The sequence below is a fragment of the Bacillus rossius genome, chromosome 8 (genome assembly GCF_032445375.1).
Source record: "Bacillus rossius redtenbacheri isolate Brsri chromosome 8, Brsri_v3, whole genome shotgun sequence".
NCBI classification, from domain to species: Eukaryota; Metazoa; Arthropoda; class Insecta; order Phasmatodea; family Bacillidae; genus Bacillus; species Bacillus rossius.
Genome location: NC_086336.1, coordinates 47,882,148 through 47,902,945, shown reverse-complemented (window position 1 = coordinate 47,902,945; position 20,798 = coordinate 47,882,148). Strand labels below are relative to the sequence as shown.

The 20,798-nt window shown below is 38.5% G+C and overlaps 1 protein-coding gene across 1 annotated transcript in view; it reads left to right on the top strand.

Moving 5' to 3' along the window:
- Positions 1 to 886: 886 nt before the first annotated feature.
- LOC134535368 (transmembrane protease serine 9-like) overlaps positions 887 to 20,798 on the top strand; it is a 38,449-nt gene continuing 18,537 nt past the window's right edge. Inside the window, exons 1-7 of the mRNA XM_063374440.1 lie at positions 887 to 970; positions 3,202 to 3,274; positions 4,307 to 4,472; positions 7,489 to 7,658; positions 8,650 to 8,748; positions 10,224 to 10,363; positions 11,066 to 11,241. Of these exons, the coding sequence (XP_063230510.1) occupies positions 920 to 970; positions 3,202 to 3,274; positions 4,307 to 4,472; positions 7,489 to 7,658; positions 8,650 to 8,748; positions 10,224 to 10,363; positions 11,066 to 11,241 (875 nt within the window). The 5' untranslated portion in view covers positions 887 to 919. The remainder of the gene's footprint in view (positions 971 to 3,201; positions 3,275 to 4,306; positions 4,473 to 7,488; positions 7,659 to 8,649; positions 8,749 to 10,223; positions 10,364 to 11,065; positions 11,242 to 20,798) is intronic.

The window sequence follows — 20,798 nt, the reverse complement described above, 5'->3', positions numbered from 1 at the left end:
ATCTCCGTTCCAACCACGACTCATAAACCCTTATGTTCGTTAGAAAAACCGACTCGACAAAGGATACATACGAACGCGGCACGAGTGTACTAATGGATAAAAAAAATTGGTTGTCTGTTAAGTCGGTTTACGGACGATAGTTGAACGTGACAACGTCATAACAAAACATTGATGAAATGATTGCATACTTTTATGAATAAAATTGAATCATTTTTATTTTTATAATAAAAGAATAAATACTTGAAATTATACTAGTAATCAGATTTTTAAAATGCAAGAATAATTAACCTTTATTGCCGAAATTGTTGTTTTAATAAGCAATGAAAACCACATTAACTTTTCACTTCACTTTATAAACAGTCGACGAAAAAGTTCCCGTGTAGATTACTTGTAATTAATTTTAAAAACTGGCGTTTAGCTTTAAAGTTTAAATATAATTATGTACAAGTTTTCATATAAATAAAATGTAATCAAATATCTATCATCAATTATATGAATCACCATACCAATTAGTCAATTGTAACGTAACCTATTATTACTGCACTCGCCGACAGCGTAACGGAACACAGCGTAATGGAACAATGAGCGTAACGGGACACAGCGTAACGGAACAATGAGCGTAACGGGACACAGCGTAACGGAACAATGTGCGTAACGGGACACTTTTTCGTGCGTGCAGCCGGCGTACATCGATTTATTAGACGTTGTTACGTCAAAAAAAAACTTTTTATACATAAGACATTTGTCCGAGTATAAACTGTTACTTATTCGGTTGTTGCCCCCAATCTTTGTAATTATTTTTTTTTGCCACTTTCGAAAAAATAGATAACATTGTGTTGCGGAGGATCAGGTATAAAAAGGCCCATCTCGTCGAAGCGGGGCATGTTTATTCAGGTGACTGCTGGGAACGACAGACACCATGAACGCCATCATCCTGCTGGCCCTTGTGGCGAGTGCCGTGGCTGCCCCGGTGAGTGGAAATTGCATTATTATATATATCTTCATTTTTTTAACACGTATTTGGGCTTAAGGGGGAGAAGCGAAAGGAGCCATCTTGGTTTCAACAATTTTTAAGCCACATACAATTCCCAAGTCAATTCATTTCCGAAATTTTCTTTTATTTAAAGCAATGCACAAAATTTAATGGTATTGTATCTGAAGGTGACTGTCTACTACAAAAAGGTTGTTGGTAGGCATATTACAAATAAATAAATAAATATTCTTATATGTACGAAGAAGAGTTTCCGTTTGTTTGTTTGTTTCGCATACAATTATACACTTTTAATCAGATCGAGAAGAAATCTTCCACGCCTGACCTTCGAGACACGAAAAATTTCATTGTCTACGTGAGATTTTAAGAAAATCACCCTTTAAAGCAGAATTCGGATTCTTTTTGACGAAATTTCCCAATTGCATTAGTGAAGCCGTCTTCATCTTCATGGCAACAGCTGTTTCATTGTTTTATTTTTTTTCAATTGAAACGCGGCATGTATAATAATGAACTGTGCGAGATTGTACTCCTGTGGACTGCCGCAGAGGAAGCAGTACTAGTAAATAAATAAATATTTAATTCATTCTCGGGAATGGTTACAACTGTAATAATACTGCCAGTAGACACATTGTTCTGGTCTTTGAAATAAGGCAACAATGTTTTATATTCAACGACCAAAATTTTGATGGAATGGAAACTGCTGAAACCAATGTGGCGTCTTTCTATTAATATCTCTGCCCCTTAACGCCCCTTTGAATGCTAGGTCTTTTAAGATTGTCGCACACAAAATGACCTAGACCGGGTGTTATTGGGAAAGGAATCAACCATGGTTAATAATACGAAAGAGCCTGATGTTATTTTGAAAAACTGTGGAAAAACCGATACCAGGATGTTCGGACCGGATTTGAAACCGTGTTTCTTTGAAATACGAGCACAGTATTTTACCACTGCACCATCTTGCTTATTTATTAAATCAGCACATAGCTGAGTAAAGTTAGGCTATAATTTAAGCGTACCATGAGCATATCCTGTGGTAATATTTGCGGCTATTCCGTGAATATATTTTTTGTAGTTGTAATTGTACATGTTTTGAAATGCTATCTTCCGGTTGTGACTTGGCAAAGAGAAAAATGTGATTGTGAGTTCTTAAGTTATTAACTAGTTTTGTAGCAATGTTATGTAATGGCTAGTAAGAATCATGAAAGTTTTTCATATTGAGCATACATAATTTAGTTAAAATTCAAATTACTCTTTGTTCCTTTTTATTGAGTTCATGTAATATTCTGTATTTCCTTAGAAAATATTGAATCAGTTATTTTTAGCCTGTTCATATAGGCTGTTTATTTTTTTTTACTGGTAGTCAACAGGTATATTGTAGATTATGGATTATGTTAGGTTAGATACTTCAAAGCATCTACCATATAGTTAATTTTAATTGTTTTCAAAATAATAAACCTCAAACACCAATAGTTTGCATATAAAACATAAAATGATTTGTTTTTGATTTTATTCCCGGTTATTTAACCGAAACAAATTTTTGGGTGGTAGCATTATTGGTGAAATAGTAGAAGTATATAACAAAATAACTTAACTTATGCAATAGCATGTTATCAATCAGTTAAATATTTTATGTGTCATTCAGTTGAATTAAACATAGCAATATATTTGTACATATTGCATATAATTTAGCGGTATATTTCTGTTCCATTTACAAAAATAATAACAGCGTAGCCAGGTTCACGTATAGCACCACAAAAAATTAGCAACACTTGTGATGTAACGACTGTTTCAACTTAAATTCGTTTCTACTTAACATCCTTGATAAGAGGAGAGTCAACTAACCGAGAAAATGGTTCAATACTTTTGAATATATTATTAATAATCTTACGCAGACCTACAAAATTACATAACAGGAAGTCTGACGGACCAATCATAAACTGCTATTTCCTCACTACTGAAATTAAAGTACGTCATAGATTATAATTAACAAAAATTATAATTTCAATATAAATTTCAGGACACACTAAATAATTAATTTTTTCATTAATGGTAACTTTTACAAACATGCTCTACTATTTAAGTACATCTCTATAATATTTTTATACCCTTAAGTGAATATAGCTCACTTGTGATCGGTAATAAAACCATTATCATGAACGTATTTACATAAAATTATATAGAAAACATTAATGTGTTCATGCTTACAACAGGTGGAAACAGACTGGAGTAAAGTAACCATGAACAATATCTACCCTGGGAACTTCACGGCTTCCGAGTTGCACGGTGAGTGATTTAAATCTAAAATGTTTAAATGAACATCACTCATGAATAAATTAACTGCAGTTTCATGGAAAAATTTGTAAAGCATAAACAATCTTTCAGATGTTATATCATAGATACTGTTAAACAACGCCAACATAAGGAAAGTTAGATATAATTTGATATTATATGGATGATAATAAATACAATCATAAACGATTAACAGATTGTTTAAATGTCACGTTATTTCTGTAACAGAATAGACTACATTATTTATCCCCCGAAGCCTTGATTATGTTTCAAGCTGCTGTCAATTCTCAAACAAGCATATCTAAGATTACTAAAAATAAAGTTTAAATTTGTTACATATAAAAATACCGTGTGCATAAAATTCGATATTTCATACTTAAGGAAGAAATCGTATTGAATTTTCCACAAAAGTCACAATTTACAATGCAATTTCCACGTAGTTTATGGTTCGACATGTATTTAGACACTTTTTTTTTTTTAGAAGTGAATGGTCTCTTTGCCTTCTTTCGCTCTCTTCTTAGCTTCCACTAGTTGGAGTCGGACGGGTCGTTACCACAACGCCGAAATACCACAACGCCGAACGTACGATAACGCCGAATACCATAACGCCGAATGCCAAATTGACCGCAACGCCGACAGCCAGAAAAAATGCTGTGTACCACAACGCCGAATTACCACAACGCCGAAAAATGTACCACAACATAACCTAACCTAGGCTAGCCTAACCTAGCCTAACCTAGCCTAACCTAACCTAACCTAACCTTACCTGCAATGACATTTTTCGGCGTTAATGTATTTCGGCGTTGTGGTAATTCGGCGTCGTGGTACGCAGCAGTTTTCCAGCTGTCGGCGTTGTAGTCAATTTGGCGTTCGGCGTTATGGTTTTTGGCGTTATTGTACGTTCGGCGTTGTGGTATTTGGGCGTTGTGGTGCGTCCCCCGAGTCGGACTAGTGTTGTTTCGGCGACGTCTGGTTTGTGCGTGTGATCTGTTGCAATGTGCCCTCGTGGGCTCGGTTGCTCGCCAGACGACGAGTCCTTGGAGGCGCGCATCGTGGGCGGCCAGGCGGCGGCGCTGCACCAGTTCCCCTACCAGGCCGGGCTCCTGCTGCCCGTGCACGGGGGCCACTCCTTCTGCGGGGGGTCCATCATCAGCCCCGAGTGGATCCTGACCGCCGCGCACTGCGTCGACGAGTGAGTGCTCGTCCCTCCCCGCCCCCCCCCCCCCCGGCCAGGGACGTCGGAACGTTTTTGAGCGGGGGGGGGGGGGGGGGCGAAAAGATGTATCACACTTACCTCAGTCCTAGAGCGGGGGGTCCGGGGGCCCTCCCCCGGAAAAATTTGGAATTTTAGATGAAAAATTGTGCTATTTAATGAGTTTCCGAACCAAAATATTAAATATACCATTCCAAGAATCTGATAATGTAGTATGTATTAAATATGGATTAAAATATCGTTGGTAGTGGGTGACAAATATTTTCTAACCCATGTGAGCTACCCCTTAGCTTCGGTATTGGAATTTAATTTCAATAGATATGATTTTCTAATCAGTGTGATCACCAACGCAACTTTTGTAACTACTGGTTGAGAAAAAAATACTACTAGGACCAAACATTTATTTTGGGAAAAGGAGGGGGGCGAGATGCTACTCTTGCCCCCCCCCCCCATGCATAACAGCACGGGGGCGACTCGCCTCTGCTGCCCCCCCCTGTTCCGACGTCCCTGCCTCCCGCCGAGCTTCTTCGCCTTACGACCGCACCAACCAGGGACGAGATCACGGTGGCGGATCCAGGACTTTGGTTTTAGGAGGGGGCTTGACCCAGCTGAGGCTAGGCTTTATCAAGGCAAACACTAAAACAATAGTGGACCCAGATGCTTTTTGGAGGGGGCTTGAGCCCCTTAGCCCCCCCCCCCTTTTGGATCCGCTACTGGACGAGATTACGTGGACGAATTGCGACAGAACCTGAATAACACCCGAAAACCATGTCAAATACACCGAATAACACTGAAATGGAAGTTAATTTCTCATGTCGCGAAATTTCTCAAATCACGAGATCGGGCACGTATTAACCAAAAATTAATTCGTATCACAAAAAAAAAAAGTAATCTTTCAAATTTCGAAATACAATTAACGTCATTGTTTCTACATGAAATTTGTATTGAAATGTAAAGATCAGAAAAAAATTAATATCTCTATTTGAAACGCTTTTTAACTACAAATGCTCAACCACAAATTAATTTTTGTTGTTTTAAATGTATGTGTTTTAGACAAATTTTTTTTGCTTAAACCTTTTTATTATACTTGTATTTGCATAAACTGTGATTACCGTTTGACTATTCCAATGCATGTAAAACAAAAGTTAGTTATTAGTCTCAGTTTATAAGCAGGAGATGTTCTTCTTCGGCAACATTTTTATGTTTTTGCTGTCTGCTTAAACATATTTTTCACACTTGTATTTACTTATGTAGTAACTGCAGTTGACATTTCATTCCATTTTTTTTTTAAATTTAGGCCAGACTCTTTAAACGCTCGGAGGGATCCTTAGTCCTACTTGTTCTGTTTGTGTGCAAAACTTTGGCAATCTGCTTGTCCAGTTCCATGTACAGCCGCTTTCTCTGGGATCCTTCCAACACGAGAGTAGCCCTGTCACGTGTCACGGTTATGACCGGTGTATCCCGCTTCCTGCTGCAGTGCCGTCAAGAGTGTGTAGTAATTTGTGTCAAGAGGGTTAAGATGAACTCTGTTCTTGAGCTTATTGTTTCACCCTTCGGTGCTTTAATTCTCCACATTGTCATATATCGTTGGGAATGTTGGGAATTTTCAGCCATTGGGTGCCAAAAATAGTCAAAGAACGTTGTTAGTTTCTCTTTTCCTTGCACCGTACTATGGGTTAGTAGTCTTCCATCTTCAATGTCCTCGCGGGGTATCATTGCCAGAGCGTTGCACATAGGTACGTGAAATATTACTGCTCCGTCATTCTTGTAGTCCTGCACCAATAGACTACCATGTCTTGAACCTTGCGCCATAAACACTTATTGAAGTGGAAATTGCACCCTTTTACGGTGCTAGGCGGGAAGTTTGAAACAAGCGAAGAAACGCAGGCGTCTTCAAAGTCGATCATGATTTTTCCCGAATTCCATCCCGGTAAACAATCCATAATTCATAAAAAAAATTAAACTGTTCGTTTCCTCACTTTTTTTTTGGGAAGTAAAACGAACGTTTCTGAAGCGATATTCATATGGTCTTCTGTAATGACAAGTTATGCATGAATTGTGTAGAGTTGGTTAGGTTAGCTTAGATACATTAAAAATACTGTAAATTTATGTAATTGGTTGGTTAGGTCATTTGGTTAGCTACATTTAGAATACTTAAAGGGACAAGTAGTGGATAGGTACACAAAAATAGCATTTTCGAATTTTTTCATATTTTCAGATATGCACTTATTCTAGGAAATTACCAGATTATTTGTGAAAGCAACAGATAAACATATACATACATATACTAGTGTGTGTCACAGTGCGTATAATCGTGCAGCGATTTTTTTCTTTAATTATCACATAATGTAATATAAAAATTATCATAACTCGTGTAATATTTTTAAATAGAATAAATAAATAATATTTACTCTATGGTATATCGCAGTATTGACAGAAGCGGGTGTTGATAGAAAAGGAAGCTCTTCTTTTATTGGTTGCACTTGGTTGGAGAAAAATATTATTTTTTTGTTTTGTTTTATCTCCAGCTCCAGTCATCGTAGCGTGATAAAATGTATACAAATTTTCAATCATAAGCTTTTTAAAAAACAAAAAAAAAGTTGAATCAAAATCGGTCCAGTAGTTTTTGCGCGATACTCAAACAAAAAAAAAAAAGCAATCAAACAAATATTCAATAATAACAATATGACTTAAATAAAAAATGATTAAATAATAAGCGATTTTAATTATAAATATCTTTAACATATTAATAAAAAATCTATTTATTTAATGATACCAAATTCATATGGATTAACGACGTGGATTTTGCTAAAAAAAAAAAGGGATAAATACTTTTCAGTTCTTATCGTATCGATGCAATGCGATGGTACACGGAACGTATTTGGGGAATGCGTCCGTGCAAAGTTTCGGTGTCTATGTCACGGAGGACTCGGTTTCTCAACCTGAGCTGTACACTTGCGAGCGGACGGTCAATGATGGACGCTCCTGCCGGCAGACTGGTGGGCGCCGTGACGGTGATCCTGGGCGCCCACAACGTGCAGACCACGGAGGCGTCCCAGGTCAGGCTCACCACCTCGACCGTCCACATCCACCCGCAGTGGAGCAGGGCCAACCTGAAGAACGACGTGGCCGTCATCAAACTGCCCAGGAAGATCGCCTACAACAGTGAGTCGCGACTTCGTTGAAAGTAACTATAGGGGGCAGGAAATTTTCGCGAAAAAAAAAAAAAAAAAAAAAATTCTGAACGCCTACCAGACTGCAACGAGGTATACACCCGCACCAGCGGTTTCTTCCTTGTGATTTGGCGGCCGTCTGCGAGAGAAGTCGTGTCCTTGTTTGCACGAACCATACTAAGGACGAGTTTGCTTCCGCTCTGAATTAGTGTGATTCGTTGTTGTAACAATCTACATGCCACCTCAAAGTAACTCACCCAATCGCGAAACACAGACGATGCTACAGTGTTTTAACTTCCAGCTACTATCGGGATCTTTTTCGCGAAATTTTTATGGCCCTACTCATTACAAGTCACCAGGGCCCCCACATGGCCGGTGCTACCGTTGCTATGGCAACGGGGCCCATGGGTCTAAGGGGCCTGCGAAGGAAAGAAAAAAAAACTTAAAACAAAAAAAAAAGTAGACAATTTTAAATAAATCATAGAAAACAATTAAACAGTAACAGGCCTAAATTTAGTTACCGATGAAATATTACACCAGAGTAATATTATTCGAAATATGCTGTGCGTACAGAACGTGTCTGAATCTAAAACTGTGAGTAACAAAAACACCACCAATTGACGTGACACCATGTTGACAGTGTAGAGCACTTACACTCATTTATTTGCCATTATTTAAAATAAATTTACGTTGACAATCGAAACACTGACTTAAAACTAGTTTTAATGTGTTTTAAAAATAATTGTGATAAGGTTAAAAAAAAACTAAAACAATGTACATAAAAGGAAAAAAACATTTTTTTTATCTCTGTTAGAACAAAAAAAAAGGGGGGGGGGGTCATCATGACTTCAAGCAACGGGGCCCACAGAATGATGTGGGGGGCCTGCAAGTCACCTGTCAAAAAAAGAGAAAAACTTAATTAGTAAGTATTTTTTGGACGAGTTTCATCAGCGCGCCCTCTTTTTTTTTCTTTTGCATTGCAGCATACATCCAACCAATCAGGCTTCCAGCAAAATCTGAGGCGTCTAAGACCTTCGTCAATGTCGAGGCAACAGCTAGTGGCTGGGGAAGAAACGCTGACTGTAAGTGTCATGGACGTCATATCACTATATATACATAAATATAATATTAAATGTTTTTTTTTAATTTTAATGATTTTTTTACATTTATAAATATATAATTTATATAATATTATAAACACTAATCTGTATATAAATTTATAAATGCACTTTCCCTATAATACACATATCACAAGTGACCTAAAGCCCTATGCCAGTATTTAACAGCCTTTTTGATTATATTTTGATTGTTTACAACCACTGAAAAATGTTAAATAACCTACACATTATAATAATTACAAAATGATGTGTGGCAATATCGCAATATCACAGTTTAACTCAGCTGACGAGACGCATGGATTATGTCCACATTAGCATTCATTATAACATGCATAAAATAGTCACGTTAAAACGCTTACTAAACACATCTAATATGTTATCAATGACTTCATTGGGAATGTTGGCGGAAGATGGATGTTTGGAAGCTCAGGAACATTCGAAAGGGTTAATGATGATGATGATCATGATGATGATGTTGACGGGGTGATGAGGCCCGAACATTCACTGACTGACACACTCATCACGAATTCTCCGGTACTATGAGACCTACAGACTTGAAATTTGGCACGTATAATCCTTTTGATAAGTAGACATCCGCTAAGACAGTATTTCACAAATATCAGAAGTAGGGGTTACGGAGGCGTTAAATATTGAATTTCCCGTGTTTGGTCAACAATCTACCTGGCGATGGCTGTTTCACTGTTGATGCATTCTTCTTCTCCGTTAAAATTTGGTGAGTGCGTTAAAGATCATAATTTTCCCGTTTTTAAAGTATATGTCAAACAGACTTGAAACTCGGTAGGTATGTTTCATATATTACTTAGCCATCAACTGAGAACGTAGTTTTCCGAAAATAAGCTCCCGAGGGTGCTTTAACCTGGGCAACGCCAAGTACTTCAGCTAGTATTTATATATAAGAGTTCCAGTTTATTAATTTGTTTCTTAGGCTATACAAAGTTACAGCTTAACTGAAATTTTGATGCAATTTTGCACAATAGGCCATCGAAACAAGAGGATGGTCACTGTTTTACGTGAAATTTTGGAATAACACCTTCGTTCTACTTCCTCATCACCCTTTAACCATAATTTCGGTAGTTCTTGATGAAAATTTGGCTAATTCATTGTTTATGCTTTCTTCACCAATGCTTTATAATGCATTGGCGTACCCACGAGGAGGGTTATGTATAATGAGCAGTTTGAGAGTGTTCTGCCTACATAAAATGTTTAGGAAAAAAATTATCCTCATCGCCAATTAGAATTAATTGAATTGGAATTTATCTGATTATATTTTAAGTTTTATTAGTCACTACATAAAATGAAGCTTAATCACTCCGCTTAAAGCCCGGGCATCGCCTGGCACTTCAGGTGCGTGGTGATGCCACAGAGAGCACCACACTTGCGTGTAAAAGAGCTGCAGTATTCTTGTTCTCGTCTCGCAGCTGCGCAGTCCATCAGCCCCGAGCTCCGCTACATGACGCAGCCGGTGCTCGCCAACTCGAGGTGCAACGTCCGCTTCCTGGGCGCCATAGACGCCAACCACATCTGCACTTCCGGGAAGGGAGGCATCGGGACCTGCCAGGTAAACCCTGTCCCACCAACAACCAACTAGGAGTTCCCTAACACCAACTAAACGTCTCCCAACACCTAGGCGTCCCGTAACACCAACTAAACGTCTCCCAATACCAACTAGGCGTCCCCCAACACCAACTAGGCATCCCCTAACACCAACTACACGTCTCCCAATACCAACTAGGCGTCTCCCCAACACCAAATATGCGTCCCCTAACACCAACTAAGCGTCCCAAATATATAGACAAATCGACTATACTTAATCTTTTCCCTACTATTCATTATATGGTTAGAATTCTGGAAAATTAATTTATTTTCATACACGGAGGTAGGTGTATCATAAAGCTTTGCGACGAAAAGACATGTTAGGTACAACGGCTAGTATTCTATAAAATGCTAATTTTTATATACTACTCATTTTACGAATGTATACTAAACTAGTTGCCTTCATTTGTGGCAATACCAACTTATGGTGTTGTGCGAGCACAAGACCAGCAAACTCAACGTACAATTTCACTTAATAATAACATGGTGTTGTACACTGTTGAATTAATTATTGTGTATTCATGTCGATTTATAAGGTTTACCCACCCACTTTGGCTACGTGCCTGCGAAAGAACGAAATCTAAAAAAAAAAACATCAGTGCATTTCAAAGTATTTTTGGTTGTCGCCTCAGTGCTTGTCGTTGAGAATGGCGGTGTTCCCCAAAAGGGCGACAGCGGCGGTCCCCTGGTGGTCACGGACACCGACCACGCCAAGACCCAGGTGGGCGTCGTGTCCTTCGGCCTGGCCCTGGGCTGCGAGGTGGGCTGGCCCGCCGCCTACGCCCGGGTCACCAGCTACCTCACCTGGATCGGCAGCACCACCGGCATCGCCATCAGGAACTAGGGAAGGGGGTCCGCGTGTCATGGAAGCTGAAGGAAGACCTCCTGTGTTTATGAAATAAAGGCAGTGTCCATGAATGTTTGAGTTTTTTATTGTTTCCAACCACACCGTCACAAACCTTAAGTGGATAAAATACCTCATGTATATGCTCTATAAATTGTTGTTATTTATGAATATCGCTATTGTAAAAAGTAATGCAAAATTTATTTTCTGAATATCTACGTATATATTCGTGCTCTCAATGACTATTTTAAAAACTATTCTTTTTAAAATGATATTGATCCATAAATAATGGTTTTGGCGGTTCAAAATATTACAAAAAAACACAAAAAACAAAAAAAAAAAAACACGCGCAGTGAATATATCAGTGGAAGTAAAATAACTTAGAAAACGAAAATTTGAATAAAAGTAGGAGAATTCACGAATGGATTTGACCAAAATAAACTTCTGCAAGCAAACACGTTAGCTCATTTTAAAGCAAATCCTTCGGCTGGTACACGATAATAGCATAAAAAAGGAGAAGTCTGGTGCAATGTTATTCCTATGGGACTACGGCTTTGTGGTGGCTTCCGGTGGCGGTTTGCCAATTGTGATGATTCGGCTTTGTCCAGGCGTTTCCGTCGCTCGTTGCTTCTGATCTGGACCTAGTTGACAATCTTCGGTAACATTCGTCTTTTTCATCCGCGATCCTGCACAAGTAGACTAGTGTCACATGTTAGGTACTCCACCGTCGCGGGATGTCATATTTTAGTTGTTTTAAGTTATTTGTTACTCCTTTTGCAAAAATAGGTTTATGATAGTCCTTATGACAGTTCCTTAAAATTTTTAATGCAGTTAAAAATATTTCGGAGTGATGGTTACGAACCCACGACCTTCAGCTTTTTAGCTTAGCACCATTGACCGCACAGCTGCTAAGCCAACCTTGGAGTGTCTCTACATGTTTATCCAATACATAATTTCGAACATTACAGCTCAGACCTCTAGAAAATATACACCATCGATCGCACGGCCCTCGAGTCCTTAACCAAAACGAAATTTAATAATGCATAAAAAATAAAGCATTTTTTATATGAAGGATAATAGCGTAATATGCTAAATGGTCCTGCCGCCATATTAGTTTAAATTTTACCCCCTAGAGCGCAGCAGTATTAATTATCGTGGAGTCCTTCATCTTATTGGCTGCCTGGAACGCCACATTGAAATCTGGTAATCATTTAGCTAGTAATTAAGGAAAAATTCCAAATATCATCAAAAAAATTCTTTTAATTTACTGATTGATTAAATCGATTTCTGTTCTTGGTTCTATCCTAGCTCGATGCAAATAGTTTATTTTAGTTAAAGTTGTCGCTTTTTTTATGTTAAAAACAATTCAGACGGCGGGCAATATGTCATCATGTGGTGTGTTTACTAGAGGCTGGTAGATGAGGAATTTAAGCTTCTTTGAGGATTTTTCACAATATTTTTATAGAATAAGTATTATTTAACTAAAATAAAGAAATTTCTTCGAGCAACGCTACTGACTGGATGATAATTTCCACCTACTGGATGCGCCTTGTCACCTACTGTTGCCTAGACACCTCCAGTCTGTGGCCAGGGACGTCCAGTATGTGACCAGCCACGAATTGATGTAAACTATTCATATCGTGTTGGTGGCCAAGCACATCAGTCGGTTGGCCAGACACGCTAGTCGGTTGGTCAAGCTAACACGTCCATTTGGTTGCAAGGTACGCCTAATCGGTGGCCAGACATGTCTGTTCAGTGGTATAATTTTTCTATATTTTGAATACCTTTCAAACAGGTCAATTAAAATGTCAGGCGTGTAGCTCAAGTGATCCCGAACCAAAATACCTTCGAAGTCGATACTCGAAGAACATTTAAAAAATACAATTTTCACTTTCAGGCGTAAAGAACAAGCGTCTCCGAACCACGAGAAGAATCATGTCCTGACCACAGACTTGAAGATGCACACTCAACGAAAGATATGCAAATATGGAAGCACAATTGACAAAATGGGAGCACATTTGGATGCCCATTAATAAAGGAAGCTAGAGGTGGGTTGTTACAGCAATTTTTGGTATCTGTTCCAACCAGTTACTGATACAGTAATGGACTAGTTACAAGTAGCTGATACTACTGTATCAGCTACAGCAATAGCGGTCCCAGGAAGCAACAAGGTATCAGCATTCTTGTTACAGGTTACACATACTCCGTGCCGTCATCACCAGCGTAAAAAGGTATCAGTTTTCTCTTTCCACGTTCTTCGTAAAAATTTATCAGTTTTCTCATTCTACATTCTTCGTAGTCGTAAAAAGGTATGAGTTTTCTCATTCTACATTCTTCGTAGTCGAAAAAAGGTATCGGTGTTCACTTTCCACGCCTTTCGTAATCGGAGTCTTCAATCTTTGCCAGGAGCACGCACTGCGCACTGAGCGTACTTTGATGAGAAGCCTAAGATGTACATCAAGCTCTGTCCCTGCCCGAACACGCCCGAATATTCACCTTCGGCCAACCTTGGGATTTGTTTTATTTTTGCGCAGGAAAAATGAATTCAAATATTAAAAGTGGTCGGTTAGGTTAGCTAAATTAAAACACTTTAGAACACCATGGATGGTTAGTTACGTTAGTATAGCTAGTTAAAATAAACAGAGAAATATAAATATATATAAATAAACCCGAGGTTGGCCGAAGGTGAATATTCGGGCGTGTTTGGGCAGGGACAGAACTTGATGTACATCTTAGGCTTCCCCCTCCCCTACATTATTTCCCTTCTTTATCCCTTATTCGTCGTGCCGCTCCCTCCCCTTTCACAAGCTCCACCCAAGTGACCGTCATCTGCGATCGGGTTCTGCGCACATTGGCCGTGGTGTTGTTCCAGGTGAATTCTAGACTGATACTAAAGTACTTGATACTTGAATAGTGTACTCGTTTGCAGTACTTGATACAGCCGTGTATCAGTTAGAAAGTAGCAGATTGATACTCTGCAACCCACCTCTAAAGGAAGCACCTTTGCAAGCATATTAAAAAAAAAGGAATTACATTAAGAACCACATTTAGAAGTACATTAAAAACATTTAAGATAAAAATTTCACATTAAAGGTAATTGCACTGTGGATAACTGCTAGTAAGGTTTATACTACATTTCATGAAATTTATTAATTTTTTCATAAGATATTGCTATTAATTTACCCGTTTTACCGAAAAACCGTTATTTTATTTTCTTGACCAAAGTGTTAGCACCTAATTTTTGATAATTGATCTGTTTAAACACTATAAATAATCTGAAAAGTACCTCACATTTAAGACTTTTTCGTTTTTTTTATTAGTGGTATTTTTAAATTCTAGACCTTGTAAAGTTTGGCCCTAAACCCCGGCCAAACCAAACAACTTCCGCAACCCGAGACACAGTAAACTCCTATATTGCCCCATACCGCGAGCGCAGGTAAACCCAAAAAAATATTAAAACCCAAACTAATGGCAGGCTCAAAAAATACTAATAAGATTGCAAACAGTGAGAGGAGGCAGCAAGTTAAAAAGACGCAAAAAGTATATGGCAATATATATATATATATATATATATATATATATATACCATAAAATCGTTTCATCACAAATCAGCGCATACATCATAAAATACATACCCTATTACTACTTATAAAAAAATTGCTATATAAAAATACTAAAAAAAATACTTTAACAAATCCCCAAAAAAGGTATAATTTGGATCATATACTTCGGAGCTCCGAAAAATTAAATGTAACTACCGAAAAGGCATTAAAAATATATAAGAACATATTAATACAAATACAAATATAGATACGCACCGGGCGTAGCACTACTGCAAATACCAATAAACAGAATTTACCATAAAATATGCGAAATCTAGCAAAAATTTGACACACATTAGCATCCAAATCAAAATATCAAAAATTTAGCAAATTACAAATTATGGGTTAACAAGCCCTTCTCAGTTAAGTCATTTTCTAACGGTCGACGCCTTTTTTCTTCCACGTCTGGCAGGCATTGGGTGAACACGCTGAACGTAAAATCCCTGTTTCATTGTTATTAGTCCGTTAATTTAAATCTCAAAAATCCACAGATTATAGTTTCGCACCAGGGGTCAAAGGGGTCAACGGGGCAGTGGCACGGCTGGCACTTACTTGCTTTTTTGACGTCGAGATGTCCGGTCACTAAATACACTCGTTTGCTCACGAGTGTTTTTAATGGCAAACCCTTGCCATAACACGTTACCGTAGCTGCGGGTAATTGTACGGATATGACGAATCCTTCGCCATACCGTCTTGGAGTTTTGTTTGGCGCACATAATTCATCCTTGGAAAATCCTCGCGACATTCACACACGCCTCACCAACCACTCGCGTTTCATCGTACCAACGCGTTCTAAATTATATATATATATATATATATATATATATATATATATATATATATATGAACCCCGTTCATATTCAAAAGGAACACTCATATTCAGATGTTCGACCGGCAAGTCACTTCGACTTGGAACCATAACCATGGCCAACCCGCGTTTAACTCACGTCCGCGCCCACCCGGGCCCACCAGGCAACTGCCGCTCGCCAGTCACCCCTGACGTCACACACTCAGCTGTTTTGCTCGCGCGCCGCCTAGCGCAGCGATTACCAAAATATTCAGTAGTGTCCTTGAACGTTCCAGACCAATTTAATAACTTAAAATCTTAAAATTAAAAATAATAAGACTAAACAAGAATTACAATTTCCTTTTTAAAAACAAAATATAACAAACTTAAATCCAAAATAACTCTTATTACCAGGGCATCCGAAAAGGTTAATAAAATAAGTTAACCATTTCTACCAACATAAACATTATCAAAGGTAGAGGCTGTAGCACACATGCTACAACCTGAAGTATATATAAAAGTTAGGAAAAATATAAAAGCTGATGTGACTCCCATACCTTCATAGTTATTATATAGGACTGCACATTGTGAAATAATTTTATTTCACACTAAAGCAAAGTCTTATTAAATACCACGCATCTCTAAAACAGTGGTCAAAGATACTAAGGCTGTTTTAGACATCATAACTGAAGGAAAACTATGCGCCTGTTATTTTATGACCTAATTTAACACAGAATTTTTCCACAGGTGATTGAGATGTGTGGGAAAAAAAACAATTTTATGCGTTGAAATATGGACCAACCCGATTTATTATCTTGAGTTTGTTGAGAATTTCAAGAGCAACAAGGATACCACATCAGCTCCTAGCGGTTCGAAACTGGGGCATCCGGATCATGGCAGTGCTGTGGCATTCACACGTGAGTTAAAGTCCTTCATCGCCTGACCCAGTGCCCACTTCTCTCCCAACGAATTCTCTCTCTCACTAAAAAAAAAAAAAAAAAAAAATGGTTATGTGTAAAGTCGGTTTACAGACGATAGTTTAACGTGACGTCTTAACAAAACATTGATGAAATGATTGCTTACATTTATGAATAAAATTGAATCATTTTTATTGAATTATCACTATTTTGTATGGATACAAAGAAGGAGTGAAATTAAATCTGCAATTTAATTGATAAATTTACATTTATTTGCACTCATTAATTCAAATATGTTTATAACTTTAACGAACAGATTATTTTAACTATAACGTTTATACATGTTTGTTATTTCACTTCCTCCAATCATTGTTATTCTGTTAAGGATAGGACGATGATAGGAAAAGTAGGAAACGAATGGGAGTGTTTCAAGTTTTATTGTGCCTCGAAAAAGTCAAATCGATGGTTGTTCCAATCGAGTGGAAGAAAGATAGATGCGGCGCAAGCTTACAATGAGCGTAACGGGACACAGCGTAACGGGACACCTTTTCGTGCGTTCAGCCTGCGTTCATCGATTTATTAGAAGTTGTCACGTCAGAAAAAAAACATCTGCTCGTACACTGCGACCAGGGATCGCATAAGTGTCCCAGTCGGGTCGGAGGTGATCATCAGCGGCAAAAGACCGCGACTGTCAGCACGGCGACTCCGCGGGCAGGAGACGGGAGGACTACGATTCACTCATCCTTCTGGACATACCCGAATATTCACGTTGGCAAGCCTTCTTTTCACAGACGAGAGAGCCAATCACCCGATCGTGCATCTTCTTTTTTTTTTTTTTTGGTTCATTGTAAAGATACTGTGATGTCATGTAAACGGTTTCCTAGCCCTGGATAGCTACATATTAAAAAGTTATTTGCTAAGCAACCATAAAATGATTTTACAGTATTTTTAAAGTAGCTATACTTACCTAATATAACCTACCTTCCACAATGTTCTATAGTATTTATAATGTAGCTAACCTATCCTAATCGACCGCAAAATTTAATGCCACACCGGTTTGTACAATGAGATAGAACGGGAGGGAAAATAAGCGAGCAAGAACTTCGGAGAACTTCGGGTTTTCTCTCTCTCTCGTCTGTGAACAGAAGGCTTGCCAACGTGAGTATTTGGGTACGTCCAGAAGGACGAGTGAATCGTAGGCTTTCCGCAGGAGACACGGGGGTGAGAACCTGACCGGGGGAGGACCCCGTGGAGACGAGCACCAGCTCCACCTGCCACCATGACAACAACAACAACAACAACAACAACAACAACAACAACAACAACAACGCCGCGGAACCGCCACCTCGACGGCCGCGGCGTGGCCAGAACACCGCGAGCTGGATGCGGACGAGCACTGCAGCCAGGCGTAAGGCGGAGCGGGGCGGCGCTTGCCCAAGGTCAGGCTGCAAAGAGTCCCGCGAGCTCACTGCGCCACAGTGCCGGCCGAGCTCCCCACCAATGGGCAGGGGAACGCCCATCATCGACCTCAAATGGGTTGAAGCTCACCAAGGTGGATCAAGTGGCACGGCGACACGAACCCGGAGTGGGTTATCACACCCGGAGGGAAGGAGGGGGTAGGGCTCTGTGGATATTGAGGTGGCACCGCATTTCACTTCCCCACCCCACCAACCCCACAGAGGGACCACCACCGGGTTCCGGGTTATCACCGCACCAACGTCACTCACGCAACCTGAGCTCTTCCACAATACCAACGCACCGACAGTAGTGACGGCTCCCGGCTGTACCCCTGGCCTGCCCTGCACATCAAAGTTAGCTCATTTCCAGGTTTTCCCACCCTCCTCCCGTTCCCAAACGCCGAAAGAGACTCGACAAGGACGCTGCACAGAGCCAAAGTGCTGGACCTCAACGATGCTCATCTCTCCCTGTCCTCCCAAACTAGGACCCGACTAACTTCCACCAAGTCAGAACAGACGAGCAGGCGATGCGGCCTGGAGACGGCCCTAGGACGGCGGCTGTGACGGCATCGCGCAAGTCGCCGGCGGCGCTGTCGTCGGAAATGCTGTCGAGGGAAATGTTGGGAGTGTCTCGTAGCGATCCTCTGACCTTCAATAATAATGGGTGTGTTCCAAACGCTCGCATGTAGGCCGTCCACCGTGAAAGTAGTGCGGGACGGTTGCACATCTCAGAGGTGGTACCTACCAGCCGGGCAAGGATGTCTGCTGGACCTTCCTCGCCGGCTGAGCAGGCAACTGGAATTGCTAAGCCGATTGGGCGGCTCAGACTTGAAATAATTTTTAAAATATTGAAGACCTTTAGTACAAAGGTAAAGTTATTTTTAATTCCCGGAGCAAAAAAAAAAAAGAGAGTGGTGTTATAAGTTTGAAGCCTTTGTCAGTATGTCTGTGTGTGATATTGTAGCTCACAAACGTATGGACCAATTTCAAACCAACGTTTTTATTTGAAGGCTGATTTAATCGTGACGGTACTTAACTATATTTAGTGAAAATATATTCCTCTGTTTATGGATCATCTGTTATTTTATACAATTATGCGTTTATTAGCATGGAGTTAGAAACAGTAATACTGTATATCAATATTTTTGAGCACACACAAAAATAATAAAAAAAATTGGTTGTCTGTAAAGTCGGTTTACGGACGATAGTTTAACGTGACAACGTCATAACAAAACATTGATGAAATGATTGCATACTTTTATGAATAAAATGGAATCATTTTTATTTTAATAATAAACGCATAAATACTTGAAATTATACTAGTAATCAGATTTTTAAAATGCAAGAATAATTACCCTTTATTGCCGAAATTGTTGTTGTAATAAGCAATGAAAACCACTTCACTTTATAAACAGTCGACGAAACAGTTCACGTGTAGATGACTTGTAATTAGTTTTAAAAACTGGCGTTTAGCTATAAAGTTTGAATATAATTATGAACAAGTTTTCATATAAATAAACTCTGCTAAAATTTAAGTTGTTTTTTATATTAGGAAATAAAAATTATTCCTATGCGTAGCATATTATTCTGCTTCATTAAAACTGTCACATTCAATGTTTTGTGCCTTACAGCACCTATAAACGAATAATGACATAAAATAACAATAAAAAACACATGACATACACTGATACATATCAATATCTTCGCGACAAAACACGAAACAATACAACACACACATAGATAAAGATTGATTAAGTTCATGTTAACGAATTGGTTACTTTGGTTTTCACAAATATATTATACACAAACTAAAAATTTTACCAATGAATGATTCTAGATTTTCAAAAAAAAATATTATAATTTTTACACATTTTATGGCTACTAATTGTTTTAAAAGTGTCACTAATTCTGTAATTGCAAGTTGTAATTCTTAATCCAAACCGAGATATTATATCTGAACCAACAACATTTATGCTAATAGTATTATCTACATGTTGGTGAAAAAAGTCTTAAAAGAGGACACCACGTATAATGTCATTACTTACTATGTGATAATTCTGATTAATTGAATTAGTTTTATTACTAAATGTTATACAATAAATGCTATCGTAATTCAGAGACGTTTGTTAACTTGAAAATCAGATCTGGACAGCTGAAATAACTTGCTGATTAGTTTCACAAACATATTTCCCAATTATATTTTTTTTCATCAGCAACTTTTCTTAATAAATTCTGTTTACGGTTGGAATCTAATTTGTTAAATATTAAAGAGTAGTTGAGATACATAGGATACTACTTTGCGGAACACCTAATACCATGAAATTGCATTTGCAAATTTGACTGAAAAGCGTCTATTTGTAAGATAATATTATATATATATATATATCACTCATATATTGACGAGGCCTAAAATTGATAATTTTTTTATCATAAGGTAGCGTTGGAAAGTATCAAAGGTTTGTTCATGTTGAAATGGATGTTATACTGGTACACACACACACACACACACACACACACATATATATACATACATATATATAATACGTGTGCGTGTGAAAGACGATCTTCCTCATTGAAAACGATGCGGTTTTTCAGAAATAATATTTTTAGGAATAAAATTCATATGTCTATAAATACTACATAACAAAGGTATTGGTCAATAGTTTGACAAAAATTTAATTGTCAATAATACTTCAAGAAAATATACACCGATAAATGGTAGAACAAAACATCAGTATATTATACACTAACTGTTACACACTTAATTTAATTATTTTATGTAAAAAAAGCAAA